Genomic DNA, 15,293 nt, shown 5'->3' with positions numbered 1-15,293 from the left:
GGGGGAGAACCTGGGAAAATGGAGCCGGGTAGATCCTGGTCTGGTATCTGGCCTAACTTTCAGTGGAGGGCCAGCAGGAGTCAAGCAGTCAGGAGATTGCTTCCTTGGTTTGTCCTTCTTAAACTTCTCCCCTTCCCCAGACCTCATAGCAGGAGTTTGAGTCCCAGAGACCGTGGAAGAGGTAGAATTTGACGCTGCACCTTGTGCAGGGGATAGAGTCACCGAAGAGGGAAGTAGTCCCTTTAGGATGAGTTTATCCCTCCTGTCCTTCAGTGCCCTGGGATTAAACCCGGCACAGATAGAAAGTACAGTTGTGTACACTTACCATAAATGTAGATTTTCAAGTGTATTCACTGTTGCAGTCATTACATTTGGGTTATCTGCCTGCAAGTAGCCCTCAGCCGGCCTGAATATCAAAGTCTTAGATTCCTGCATCGGATGGTGTCTCTTCTTCCATGACGTCAGGTTGTCAGGGGTATAAAACATGCAGCCGACGCCATTACATCAGTTTTTCTTGCCCCAAATCTCAGGTGCCCCCACAATGGGAAGCAAATATATGTTATGTTACACCTCCAACAAAAAGCAAATACACCAGAAAGCTTAAAACAAGGAGGATAGTTAGAGCCAATAGAAGTCAGGGGGCTGGAAGGAGGGTAACTAGGACTGCAACAGTGAATACACTCGAACATCTACATTTATGGTAAGTGTACACAAATGTACAATGTTCTTCATGTTTCAGTGTTGCAGTCATTACATTTGGGTTGATTCCCAAAGCTAAGGAAGAGAGGAGGAAGTTAGAGAGTATTAGGGCCAGCTATTAAGCCCTGCAAAACTGCAGTGGCAAAACCAGCTCTGGATTTAGAAAAAATAGGCATGTGGTAACGATTGGTGAAGGCATGTACAGTGCTCCAGGTAGCAGCTTCTAGGATGTCCCTGGTAGGGACTCCTCTGAGAAAAGCTGTAGAGGTAGATGCAGCCCTGGTGGAATGTGATCTTACCCCTGTGGGGCAGGTTTTCCATGGTGCTTATAGCAGAAATGAATGCAATAGGCTATCCATTTTGAAATGGTTTGCTTTGAAATGGCCTTCCCCTCTGCCCCTGCGGCAAAGCCAACTAACAGCTGTTCAGATTTTCTGAGAGTCTTAGTCCTGTCCAAATAAAATCTAAGTAGTCTGTGCATGTCCAAAGAGTGCAGCATTCTTTCTCCTTTGTTTTGTGGATTCGGGAAGAAGGTAGGCAAATAAATGGACTGATTTAGGGCCACACTAGACACCACCTTGAGCATATAAAGGAAGGATTGGTCCTGAGGGAAACCCTGTCTGCATGGAAGATGATGAAGGGCTCCACTGCCATGAGTGCCTGTAATTCAGACACTCTTCTTACCGAAATGATGGCTAGAAGGAAGGCTGTTTTCCAAGAAAGAAATTTCAACTCTGCAGTTGCAGCTGGTTCAAATGGAGGGAAAGTGAGCTTTTCCAATATAAAGTTAAGGTCCCAGGCTGGAGTAGAGGCTCATCTGGGGGGTCTTAAATTTTTAGCCCCTCTGAGGAATTGCTTTAACAGGGGGTGAGAGAAGAGGGGTGGTTTAGTATTATAATGTGCTGAAATGGCAGAGGCATGAATTTTAATTGACGAGAAGGATAGGCCCTTGTGGAGCATTTCTGTTAAGTACTGAAGAATATGAGGTAAGCTGGGCACCGTAGTGCCCAACCCTGAGTCTGGCTCCAGGAACAGTATCTTTTCCACTTTTCAGCATAGGATTTTCTAGTACTAGGCCTCCTTGTGTCCAGAATGACATCTAGCACCTGCTTACTGAGGGATGCTATTGGAGAGCTCAAGGAATTAGCCAGGCTGCAAGGTTCAGGGTTTGAAGCTGACGGTTCAGAATACGGCCTGCCTGCTGGGACAGCAGGGAAGGTGTCTGAGGTAGGTGCCATGGATCCAGCAGTATCATACTGCACAAGAGGGGGTACATCAGTGCTGGCAAGGTCAGTCTGGTGCAATCAGTATTGCCCTTGGTTTGTACTGTCTGACCTTTAGCAGAACCTTTCGAGAGGAGAGGCAGAGGGGGAAGGCATAAACCGAGAAGCTTTCCCGGGTAAAGGACAGGGACTCCACTTTCCAAACTTGACTGTGGGGCGTCCTTGTGCAGAATTTGTCCAATTGGTAGTTCTGAGGGGAGGCAAACAGGTCTATCTCTGGAGTCCCCCATTTGTTCCTCAAGAGGTTGAATATTTTTGGTTCCAGTTTCCATTCGTGTGGGTCCATGAGATTTCTGCTTAGGTCGTCTGCCAGTGAATTTAGCTTGCCTGGCAGGAATTGAGCTTGTAGGTGCACTTGGTATCTCAAGGCTGTGTTCCACAGAGCCATGGCTAGTCTGCAGTGGGGATACGAGTGGGTTCCCCCCTGCTTATGTACCACATAACTGTGGTATTGTCTGTCTTTACCAATAACTGTCCTGGAAGGATGTGGTCTTTGAGGGCTGTCAAGGAATTCTGTACAGCTAACATTTCTTTTTGGTTGATATGCAGGTGCATCTGACTTGGGTTCCATTTGCCCTGAATGCACCGCCCTAGCAAGTGATCCCCCCATGCATAGTCTGATGAGTCTGTAGTCAGTGTTTGTGCGGCAGGGGGTAGATTGAAAGGGATCCCCTTGTTGAGGTGGCAGGCCTCTGCCCACCAAAGGAACTCTGTCTTTATACAAGGAATGATAGGAATCACTGATTCCAGGTCCTGAGAATGTTGACAACATAGGCTTTTTAGATACCATTGTAGTTTCCTCATATGCAGTCTTGTATATGGAATTAGTAGAATGCAAGAGGCCATGAACCCCAGGGCTTGCAGGATTTTCCTTGCAGATAGCTGGGTCTTTGTAGTCAGTAGTTTGAAGTAGGCGGTCAAATAAACTTGTTTCTCTGGCGTGAGGTAAGCCATCTGGGAAGTTGTGTTCAAGCTTGCTCCCAGGAATACAATCTGTTGGCAGGGTACCAGATGAGATTTCTTTTTGTTTACGGTGTACCCCAGCGAGGTTAGAAGTTTCTTTACAAATGCCAGATGTTTTAATAACATGTCCTGGCTTTCTGCCTGAATCAGACAAACATCCAGGTAAGGGTATATGTGAATATTTCCCTGCCTGCAAAATGCAATGACTGGGGCTAGACACTTGGTGAATACCCTGGGTGCAGTAGATAAGCCAAAGGGAAGTACAGAGAACTGATAGTGCATGGAGCCTGCTCTGAATTGTAGGCATTTCCTGCAAGATTCCCTTACTGGAATGTGCAGGTAAGCTTCCTTTAAGTCTATGGTTGCCAACCAGGCATCTTTGCCTAGCATAGGAAGCAGCTGTTTAAGTGTTAGCATTTTGAATTATGGGATTACCAAAAAGTTTAGAATAGAGAGGTCCAGGATAGGACGCCAGGAGCTGTCTTTTCTAGGTACCAGGAAAAGTCTCGAGTAAAAACCTTGTCCCCTTTCTTCTGCGAGGACAGGTTGAATAGCCCTGATACTTAGAAGAGAGAGAACCTGCTGTTGAGCCTCTGCCCACTGATTTGGGGGTAGGTCTGGCCAACCGTTTGGGGTTGGTAAGGTGTGGAAGTGGAATCTATATCCTTGGAAAACTATATTTAAAACCCATTTGTCCTGGGTAATGAGTTCCCAGTTTTTCGCATGTAGGGCGATCTTTCCCCCTCTGGGAGCAGGCAGCTGAGCAGGGCTTGGAAGGGTTAACGTTAAGTCATTGTGACATTTTTCCATAGGGGGTGTCTTACTACTTTCAGCTTTGGAAGTGGGAGCCCCTCACTGCTTAGGTCTGTGAGTACCTTGAGACTGTAGCCTAGGTGGTCTGCTGTTCCTGGTTTTGGGCTGAGAAGGCCTGGAAGAGACTGGAAAGGTCCAATTAGTAGAAGGCCAATGCCTACTAAATTTGGGAGGCTGTACTTGCAGGAAATCTTTAACAATTTGCATAGGTTTAGCTTTTTCCTCCATCCTTTTAAGGACTTCTTCTGCTTTGTTGCCAAAAAGGCGGTCTTGGTTTAAGGGAGCATCCAGTAGTTTAGCTTTAACATGATCCGGCAAGTTTTGCTCCTTAAGCTAAGCATGCCTTCTAAGTACAGACCCAGTGACAGCAGTCCTGCAAGATGCTTCTAAAGAGTCAAAACCAGATTGCAAAGTATGTTTACCAACTTGTTCAGCAGAATGCATTAAATCCTGTAATTCTTTATGTTCAGCACAGCCAGGAATCACCATAATTTTCTGTTTAAGTAGTCCCATAATATGCTGCTGATACTTTAACATATGAAACTGGCAATTTAAGGCCCTAATGGCCAAAGTAGCAGAAGTGTATACCTTCTTACCCCATCTCTCCAAGGCCCTGGAATCTCTATCAGAGGGGGTAGGGTTTTTGGCAGCAGTAGCCTTAATGCCTTTTGGTCCTTGGGAAATGGTCTCTGGATCCACAGTAGAATTCTTGAAGAGGAACTTGTGAGAGTCAGGTACTCTGTAATACCGGGTCAGGTTTTCTGGGAGCTGGTAAAATGTACAGTGTCTGGGGCCAGGCTAGATTCAAAGAAGGCATCATCTACAATGTCCAGAACAGGAGGGATAGCTAAAGGCCTATGTTGAGGGAGAAGTGAGAATTCCCTAAGCCTCTTTCTGTTGTCAGAGTAATGCTGGCTTTCCCAGTGGAAATGCTTCTCAAGAGTGTGCAAGGTTTCACCAAAAGAAAAATCTTCTGGAGAGGAAGCAGAGAGAATGGAATCCTCTGCATCAGAATCCTCATAGGTAGATAAGGGCAAATCCTGGTAATCAGAAGAAACAGAAATTTCAGAATCCTGATCAGAAGAATCAGAAGGAAAATCAGTTCTAGGTCTCAGAGGGGGAAGGCTGGCTTCCCCTGATTAGCGAAATAAGGTCTTCAGCCATACTTATTTGTTTTTAGGCATAGGGGCCTGACCATGTGGTTTGGACATCGGTTTTCTAGGCGTGGGTCGAGTTTTAGGCCTTGATGAAGAAGATGGTATCTGTTTGAAATGCAAATCTGTAGGCCTGAATACACCCTCAAAAGCCGGTGCCTGCACAGTGGCTCCGGACCCATCCAAGGTAGAGACACCCTCAGGTTCAATAGTCGAAGAAGTAAACAGCGGCATACTGGACTCCGAATGGGTCTCAGTAGAGGCCTGCGAATCTGAAGTAGTGGGTATCAGGGGTCTGCGAATGTGCCTCACTGAGTACTGGCGGAACTGGCGACTAGCTTAATGGAAGCGCCGTCGGCAGTTTTGGGCCTATGCAGTCTGTCTTTGTCTTTATCCTTACGTTTTTTCAGAATATCGGTAGTCGGATGGCTTACTGAAGCCATTTCTGGATAGATATACAGAGTACCAAAATAATTTGCTGCAAAAGTAGACCGACGAATATTTCGGGGGTTGAATAAGGCACAAAACCGACAGCGAGGGACGTCGTGGTCTGGGCCTAAGCAAGGAATGCAGTACGAATGAAAATCTTTATGAGGTATTTGCTTTCCACAGGTAAGACAATTGTTAACTTTTACTGACATCGGTTAAGAGCAAGCAAAAGGATCCACAACAGGGTACTTAGCTTTTTTGAAGACTTTGGTTCTGAAACTCGAAAACGAAAATTTCAGGAGTCGGCCGACCGGCACCTGCGAACTGCTTCTGCTTCGGGCACTGCGCGGCAAGAAAGACTGATGTAATGGCATTGGCTGCATGTTTTATACCCCTGACGACCTGACGTCATGTAAGAAGAGACAGCATCCGACGCAGGAATCCAAGACTTTGATATTCAGGCTGGCTGAGGGCTACCTGCAGGCAGATAACCCAAATGTAATGACTGCAACAGTGAAACAAAAAAAGAACATCAGGAGGTTAGTAGATGGGCCGCCCCCAGACACACCATTCACTGAGTGTGGCCATCAGCTGGAGAGAGCTCATGGCCACACTCTGTGCACTTTCTGAAACCTTTCTTAGGGCCCAGAACTCTTACACACACCCACTCAAATTATACAAAAGATCAGAAAGAAAGGGAAAGAAGTTTTTTTTTTTTTTTTTTTACACTGACTGCGTGAGGGGAGTGAGACGGTAAAGATAGGAAGAAATAGCTAAAGAAAGTAGCAAGAGAGTAAAATCCACTCACTTACCCCAAAACGACTAGCTATGAGCTCAGACCACGATACTTACTTTTCAGCAACAAATGAGATCTGAAGGGCGGAAGGAGACAGGGGCATTATGGGTAAGGGGAGGAGCCTTGAGCTCAGATCAGATGCTGGATATGCAGCCAAGTCGGATAAGTTACGGATCCGTAACTCACAGACTGAGGATCAAATGAAGTCAACTACTTCAGATCTATTGTTTTTATTATATTAATTTATATAGATATAATTTTCACATTTTTCCAAATATCTCAACAACCAAGTAACACAGACAGAACTCCTTAGCCTCATATAAAAGCTCTCAGCTAGATTAATGCAATGCTGCTGACAGTATGTGTGTAACTTAAGTAGTTGCTGAGATATTGTAGGTTGTCTACAAAATATTACAGATGTAATAGTTACTGTGACTTATAAAATTCAGTTTAAGACCTAGAACCTAAAGAATACCACCACTATTAAATAGTTTGTGTTGAACGGTTTGCCATTTACACTTATTTCATAACCCTTATGGTTCCAGAGATATGAACATTTGTTTGAAATATGAGGACATAATATGATTCTGTCAAAAGGCTTAGGCTCCGCCCATTGGAAGTTACAGTGCAAACCTCCTGATCTCCATTGGACTGTCTGAGTGGGACAACTCCAGGTCTCCAAGACAATGGGTATCTGTCTCTGGTGTCACTAACACCATCACTGGAAACCTGTTTTAGATTTGTCCATCTTTATTTGCATTTTGCACTATTTGGGAGATTCCCTCTGTCTTTTCTATTTCCTGAAGAGATAATACCAAATGAAGAATGCTTAGTCCTCAGTGTCATGAAACGCCAAACTCCAAATGATGCGAGCCACTACATATACAAGTAAAATCTCCTCAAGTACATAAAATGATATAAAGGTTTGTTGTGAAATAGTCCAACTGGTTAAGCGCTTTCATTCGCAACAAAGCGAGCTTCATCAGAACAACATTCAAACGACTTTTAACATTTAAATAAACTTGTTGGTGCCAAAAGCGCTGAAATTAAAAGAAAGTACACCTTACTAAAAAAATACCTCAATAAACTTATTCAAATACAACAAACTACATGAGTATGTCCTGCAGTCTTAAAACATATTATAAAAAGTATGATGTATACTATAATGTGACAACTTATTCACTAAATTTTCTGAAGAGAGAGATAAAGAAGGTTTATGTTTCTCAGACTATTCCCCTACAGAGATAGAGTAGATGAAGATGCCCCCCTCTGCTAAGGTTAGGAACTTAAGTTGCTCAATAAAGCCTCTAGATTTCTCTCTCACCTTGAAAGTCTCCTTGCTGAAAGTCACTGTATTAATAAACATCAAAATCATGGCTTTCTTTTAAACCAAAATATATTGCAAATATAGTCTTTAGGAGGAATCTGTCTCCCATAAGAACATTTGCTGGTAATCTTAAAAAAAAAAGCAACAATATCATTTAGTGAGCTCCATGTATGCGACACAAGTGACCAGTTCACTTCACTGGGAAATCAGAACTGGTAATGTCAGTGGTTGTACTCTTATTGTTAGGAATCTGGATGACAGCCACAGCATGGCAGATAATCTCATGCCCCCCCCCCCCAAGTACGTCTGATTTCCAAACCTAGACAAAAGACTTACAACCTGCTTGCTCATAATCCTGCTTATCTTATGAATATTTTGTACCCACAATCCTCAAAATAAACAACCCTTCCAGATGCCTCTCAGCAACTGTGTACATCCGGAGTTTTATTCTAATTGGAGACGTAAAATAGTTTCTGTTTAGTAAAAGCAAAACTATCATTTTCATCACATTTAAATGGATATCACAAAACACAGTTAAGCACTTATGGAGCTGTTCAGTCTTCATCCTGTAGTTCTATCTAGTTGCAAACTGTGCAAGTCTGAGCATGTCATTTAGTTGGAGAATACTCCTGGGTCAGCAATAAAAAAGGCAATTGTGCCTAGAAGGTTTATCTGGTTTGGATCTACCCGGATAATAAAAGAGGAAAAGCAAAATTCATGGAATTACAGACTAACTGGTATCAAGTCATACCGAAGTAACAGTGCTAATGTGCATTTATAAATACCTCCCCATCTGCAATTTCTCTTGCCCTTCTTGGGCCCCCATGGTTTCTTCCATTGACGATATCTCCTCTCACTTCAAAGTTGCACTTTAGGAAGCAAAACAAAATAAATAAGAAAAAAAAATCAAAAAAGATTGCTAGTAGACCAGAAATCATCACAACTGAGAAAAAAAGCATGGTACATTAATTTTTTTATAGCACAAAGCACTGCATATATTTAAAATATTACACTGTTTATTAGCCACTTCTTACAAATTAAATTTTGCATCTATAATACAGAATCTTTATCTCCAAAAATACCTAGAGGTCAGCACGACTGTCTCACTTTTTTAACCAAATCAAAGTTTAAGCTACGTATTAAAATAAATTCATTATGATATTATATCAGGTTCATAAATACAAGCAAAAAAATACATTTTCAGAGTACCAAACAACATACACAGTCTCTAATTGAATGGCCTCCAACAAGTTCACATGACAGAAATAAAAACTGGCAATTGTAAATTCATAACTTTGAGAGCCTATAATGTGAAAGGAACTGATGAAAAAGATGCTAAATCAGGTTTAAGGTAATAAATGGCTTTTAGTTAAATGAAACTTCTGTTTGCGTAAATTTAGAGAATAAGCATACTCTAGCAAGGACTATATTTAATAAGTATCTGAAACCTGATATTTCAAATAGAAGGTAGACAATTGTGTGAAAGGCTCTTGTCTATTTTTACTGCCTATCCCAACCTGCTCAAAGCCCTGACATAACAAATGCTTTAGAAAGAATTTCTAAGAAAACAATGCATCATGAAAGCTGAAACAGCAAATATATCCAATAGTTGTAGGATTGCAGTAATGGCAGTATTGCGAATTCTGCTCCAGGATTTGTGCTTCAGTACTTTTTATAACTGTATATACCTGCTTAAAGTCGCAGTACTGTTTTTTTTTTGTTTATCTTGCTACTGTTTCCCCCCCTTTTTTTGAATCTGCCCCACCCCCACTGAGACATTAAGCTAAAGGTTCCTGAAATTCTAACCACGGGATTAGGGTTCCTACTTGAATTTCCTCAACCCTCTCACCTTTCTTTTGTTGTGATTTTAAAAGGCTGTCTCGGGCTTCTGCCCCTTATGGCAATCTAATATAGAATAAAACCACACAAAAAAAAAAAAAAAACATAACAGGATGCTAAAACCACTTGTTAAAAAAATGGTAGGCTCAGCAAACTTTAACCACAAACTGAGGAATCATGAACTACAATTAGCGCTTTCATCCCTTTTTATTTTGTTTGGAACTTCTTCAGAAAATGCATACTGTTTAAAATGCAAGGTTAAAATACTTAATTGTGCCAAATGACCATTTAAACCAGCCAACGAAAAAACTTATAAAAACACATGTTAAAACCCAAATCCATGTCATCCAATTAAGACTACGAACCACTTAAAAGATATTCTAAAACAAAAAAAAAAAAAAAATATATATATATATATATATATATATATATATATATATATATATATATATATATATATATATCTATATATATATATAAATATATATATATATATATATATATATATATATATATATATATATATATATATATATATATATATATATATATATATATATATATATATATATATCTATATATATATATATATATATATATATATATATATATATATATATATATATATATATATATATATATATATATATATATATATATATATATATATATATATCTATATCTAATTATAAAAATATATATAAAATTATTTGTTTCCCACCTTTCTAAGCTAGTACAGTTCAGTTTTCAGGCTAGTGCTGAATTCAAGGCTGTGATACTAGTTTTTGAGTTGCCCATACCTTACTTGGATGAAAGGAAGTTTCCCTGTTCACCTGTGAAAGAGGGGAGCTTTGAGCACTATCTGTCCCAGGAGGAGTGGTTCCAGCCCAGAAGTTAGTAGTTTATTGGCCATTTTGGGCTAATTTTTATCTCTTTCATTTCCCTACTATAAAAACCGTGTTTGCACGGTTTTGCGCACCGGTTAAATTATTCCCGGCTCCACTAAGTCTCCTCTTCAGTTTTTCCCTTGAAACTAGTCTAACTCTCAACCTAAGCACTCAAAAAGCATCTTACAGCCCAGCACTTGCTCAGACCTAATAACAAGCACTAATATACACTGACACTGATTGCCCAAGCAGGGCAAGGCTCTTTATTCACCCCTCACCAACCAAGCGACTAAGCAGCTCACCCTACTACTCAGGCATGACCAAAGGGCAACTTCAGGTGCACTCTCCAGTCCAGCTGGTGAATCTGGTTATCCTGGGGCAATGTTACAACTGCCTCATGTACACAGACAACCCTTTCCTCCTACCACAAAACACTAACATATGCGAGAGATGCAGTTATACAGCCAAACTGGAAGCTAAGCTGTCTCCAGCCAAGACTGGAACAGACAGTTAAGAGGAGAAGGTTAACACCTGCACCACACCTCCAGCCGTACACAGACCTACTAAAACAGCACTGGCAAAAAAATACACAAATACATAAAATCATACTCGGAGGCTCTAAATAAAAACCTGCAAATGCATCAGAGACCTCCAAAGTAGACACCCAAAAAACCTGCACTTCCCATCACAAACCAGACAACACATAAAACACAAAATCAGTGTGCCGCACAATCACAGCCCTTAAGGCGAAAAAACATACCTAACACACTAGTAATAAGTGACTCTATAGTCAGGCACACTGACGTCCCACTCACTAGGCTGGACAAGCAGAAGGTTACTTGTTAGCTGCCTGTCAGGAGCCAGAATCCGCCACATAACACAAGCAGTCGGGTCACTCCAGAACAAGTATAAATATGACTCAGTCATTGTTCATGTTGATGTGAATGACCTGAGATGTACCTCCCTGGACTACATGAAAAGAGACAAGGAAGAGCTCTTTGATCATGCAGCCCAGGCTGGTATGACCCTGACCCTGAGCAGCATTCTGCCCTCACTAAGAATGATCGGTATAAAGAAAAAATGATCAGTTTCAACAACTGGCTAAGCTTCTGGTGTCAAATGGGATTCAGTATCTGTCAACCTGGGACGACATGCTCAACAATCCGCGTTGCTTCGCAAGAGACAGCTTGCACCTGTCACCCCTAGGCTTTCGAATACTGGCCAAGGCTCTTGCTGTCCCCATAGTGCCTTTTTCAGGCAAGGCTCCAAAGTCAAATCCACCTCCATAAACAGCACAATTAACAAAAAACTGAGGGTTATGCTACTCAACGCCAGTTTTTAAATCTCAAAATGCACGCGCTCGAAGCACTCCTCAGTATGGAGAATGTCTGACATCTGTGCAGTAACTGAAAGGCTCCAGAGAGCACCCCAGCACTACCGGGCTACAACTCATACCACACATTTCAGCCACAGAACACAGACCGAAACACAAAATGAGGGGGTGTATCCATATTCATCAAGGATACCTACACTTCCTGGTTAGTGGCACAGCATGATACCTCTGAGATCATCCATGTGTAACTAACATCGGGAAAATCTGCAATGCAAATTGTGGCCTGCTACAGATCACCCTCCATGACCCAGGATCACCACTCCACCTTTCTGGAGACACCGGAAAACATGAAGGTCCTACCGAACACCCTGATATTGGGCGATTTCAATTACCCTACCATTCACTGGGAAAACTACTTGAGTACAAATTCATCAACTCAAATGCACTGGATCAGCTGGTAAACTCCCCTACCAGAGGTGAAAACTACTGGACCTGGTCATCACCAACATCGGTGACAGGTGCTCCACACCGGAGGTCAACCTGTCACTGATTAGATCAGACGATAAACTAATCACTCTGGATGTCCACGCCCCACCACCTCCCCCTACTAAGGAAACCACAGTAAAAAAACTTTTCTAAAGCAAACTTCACCTTACTTAAGACAGAGGTGGGACGTTTCACAGCCCCCATGCTAAAGGACAACGCTGCCCAAGATGCAGAAACCTTTACAAATGTACTCTGAGCACCTACAAGGATGCATGGATCGTGTGCCATCCCTAGCAAAACAGAGACTCACTCCTCTAAGAGAAGGAAACCAGTTTGGTGGACCCCTGCAATAAACAGGCTATACCATAAGAGGAGGAAACTAGTTCAGAAAAAAAGCAAATCCCAAGAAGAAAAGACATCTCTGATCAGTATCAGTAAGAAACTAAGGTCCCTCATGAAATCATCCAAGGCTAACTTCAAAAGAAAAATAGCCAAGGATTCAAAAGATAACCACAAAGCCTTCTTTAGCTATGTTAAGAATCTAAGTGGCAACTCGCAGATATGCACTGAACTAGTGCAAAATAGCACAAAATATACTGAACCTACTAATATTGCCAACATCCTGGCAGATAGATTCAGTGCAAACTTCACCCCCCTCTTTCCACAACAATACCGGAAAAGTGTAATTTCCCATAAATCACAGACGCACAGGTGAAAAATGCCCTTTCAAAAGCCAAAAACACAGCGTCAATGGGACCAGATGGTGTCCCAGGCTGCGTCTTGCACGAACTACAGAACAAACTAACCCCCCAACTAAACACACTGTTCAACCTCAGCCTCTCCACAGGCTACTTGCCCATAGAATGGCTCACAGCAACGGTTATTCCTCTCCACAAAGGAGGGGTCACAACTGACCCTGGTAACTATCGCCCATAAGCCTGACTAGCCTTGTCTGCAAGGCTATGGAGCGCATCATCATGGAACCCATTAGCAAAAACATTGGGAACCTCTAAACACTTGACCCGACCCAGTTCGGTTTTGTTAAGGGCAGATCATGCCTACTAAACCTGGTTGACTTCAAGACAGTCACCAAGGCCATAGACGAGGGAAAGGTGGTTCACACAGCCTACCTTGACCTCGCCCAAGGCTTTCGACGCCATTCCCCACTCGGGTATTACAGAAAAACTCACCAGCCTGAACATAAACCCCTACGTCATGAGATGGGTTGCCAACTAGCTTACAAACAGAACTCACACGGTAAGAATAGCGGGCTCCAGGTCCGACTCTAAACCAGTCACAAGTGGTGTCCCGCAAGGCTCGGTCCTGGGACCCCTGCTATTCGGCATATACTTCTTAGAAGTACAGGCAAACACAGGAGGACTATGGCTAACCAAGTTTGCCAATGACTGCAAACTGGGAGCCATAACTGACTCTCTGGCTGACACAGACATCCTCCAAAAGGGCCTTACTGAGATGGACACCTGGTGTCAAAGTCATGACCTCAAGCTAAATGCCAAAAAATGCATAGTCCTCCCATTTGGGAAAAAAAACCACCCACAAATTACCACATAGGTGGCAGTCCCCTTAATACAGAAGAGGTAATAAGAGATCTGGGGGACCCAGGTAGACAGTAATCTCTCCTTTGACAATCATATTGCCAAAGTAATTAGGAAATCCTTCTATGTGGCCCATCTAATTACTAAAGGGTTCGCATCTAGAAATAAAGAGGTTATAGTGCCCCTCTCATTAGACCCATCATAGAGTACAATGTCCCATTTGGGATGTACTTCACAAGACACTTCCAACAGCTGGAAAGACTACAAAAGTACCTCACCAAGAGGATTACTGGCCTCAAACATATGTCCTATGCAGCCCGACTGAAAAAACTCCTGCTGTACTCAGTGGCATATTGCTTACTCATAGGTGATCGCTGCCTGACTTACAAAGCCATGTCCAACTCAGAATTGATGGACATGTTCCACCTAAAGAGATCCAAGTCACTGCAAGCCATGCGCTCTAGTGAGCTAAACCTCACCACAACAATAAATAGAACATGCTGGAGGGATAGATTCCTGTCACACAGTCTCCCCATGCTTTGGAACAAAATTCCAAATTACATCAGGCAGAGCCCCTCATTAACACTTTTCAAGCGAAACCTTGACGAGTGGATGGGTAACAGAAAATACACCCCTGGGATCACTTCATTGGCTCTGCTTGACTGAGGATCAGTTAATTAATCAATGGGGCGGTGAAAGCCGACACTCTGGCTAGGCTTTATAAATGCCCTCTGGCAGATAGCCTAGTACCTACCTATGAACATATATATATATATATATATATATATATATATATATATATATATATATACATACATACATACATGTATATATTTGAAGTGGTTCGTAGTCTTAATTGGATGACGTTGATTTGAATTTTAACATATATTTTTTTATTAGCTTTTTCATCGGCTGGTTTAAATGGGCATTTTGGTGCCAGAAGTTATCTTAACCTCTGTGATTATTCAGTTTGTGGTTAAAGTTTGCTGTGCCTAGAAGATTGATTATATATATATATATATATATATATATATATATATATATATACACACACACTCTCTCTCGCTCTATAGATATATATATATACATATATACACACACTCTCTCTCTCTCTCTCTATATATATATATATATATATATATATATACACACATATATATACACACACACATATATATATATATATATATATATATATATATATATATATATATATATATATATATATATATATATATATATATATATACACACACACACACACACACATACAGTGCATATAAAAAGTGTACACCCCCCGTTAAAATGCCAGGTTTTTGTGATATAAAAAAATGAGACCACAATAAATCATTTCAAAACTTTTCCCACCTTTAATATGACCTTTAACCTGTACAATCCAACTGAAAGCCAAACAAATTTGTTAGGGGAAAAATATAAAAAACGCACAATAAGCTAGTTGCATAACTGTGCACACCCTTAAACTAATACTTTGTTGAAGCACCTTTTGATTTAATTACAACATTCAGTCTTCTTGGGTAGATACCTGTCATCAATTAGAGACTCTGATTAACCCAAAATAAAGTACAGCTGTCCTAATAGGATTTTCCTGACATTTATTCAGATGCCTGCTACAGCAAAAGCCATGGTTTACAGAGAGCTTACAAAGCATCAAAGGGATCTCACTGTTGAAAGGTATCCCTGTTGAAAGGTATCAGGAGAAGGGTACAA

The 15,293-nt window shown here is 41.5% G+C and overlaps 1 protein-coding gene across 1 annotated transcript in view; it reads right to left on the bottom strand.

The window, feature by feature from the left end:
* Positions 1 to 15,293, bottom strand: part of LOC122787760 (breast cancer type 1 susceptibility protein homolog) — a gene marked incomplete in the record, with an annotated part of 959,769 nt that overhangs the window by 229,481 nt on the left and 714,995 nt on the right. The window contains 1 exon segment of the mRNA XM_044054657.1: positions 8,250 to 8,333. Coding sequence (XP_043910592.1) covers positions 8,250 to 8,333 — 84 coding nt within the window.

The sequence above is a fragment of the Protopterus annectens genome, chromosome 13.part0 (genome assembly GCF_019279795.1).
Source record: "Protopterus annectens isolate FY-2018-M chromosome 13.part0, PAN1.0, whole genome shotgun sequence".
NCBI lineage: Eukaryota > Metazoa > Chordata > Ceratodontiformes > Protopteridae > Protopterus > Protopterus annectens.
This window is presented reverse-complemented; position numbering and strand designations above follow the sequence as displayed.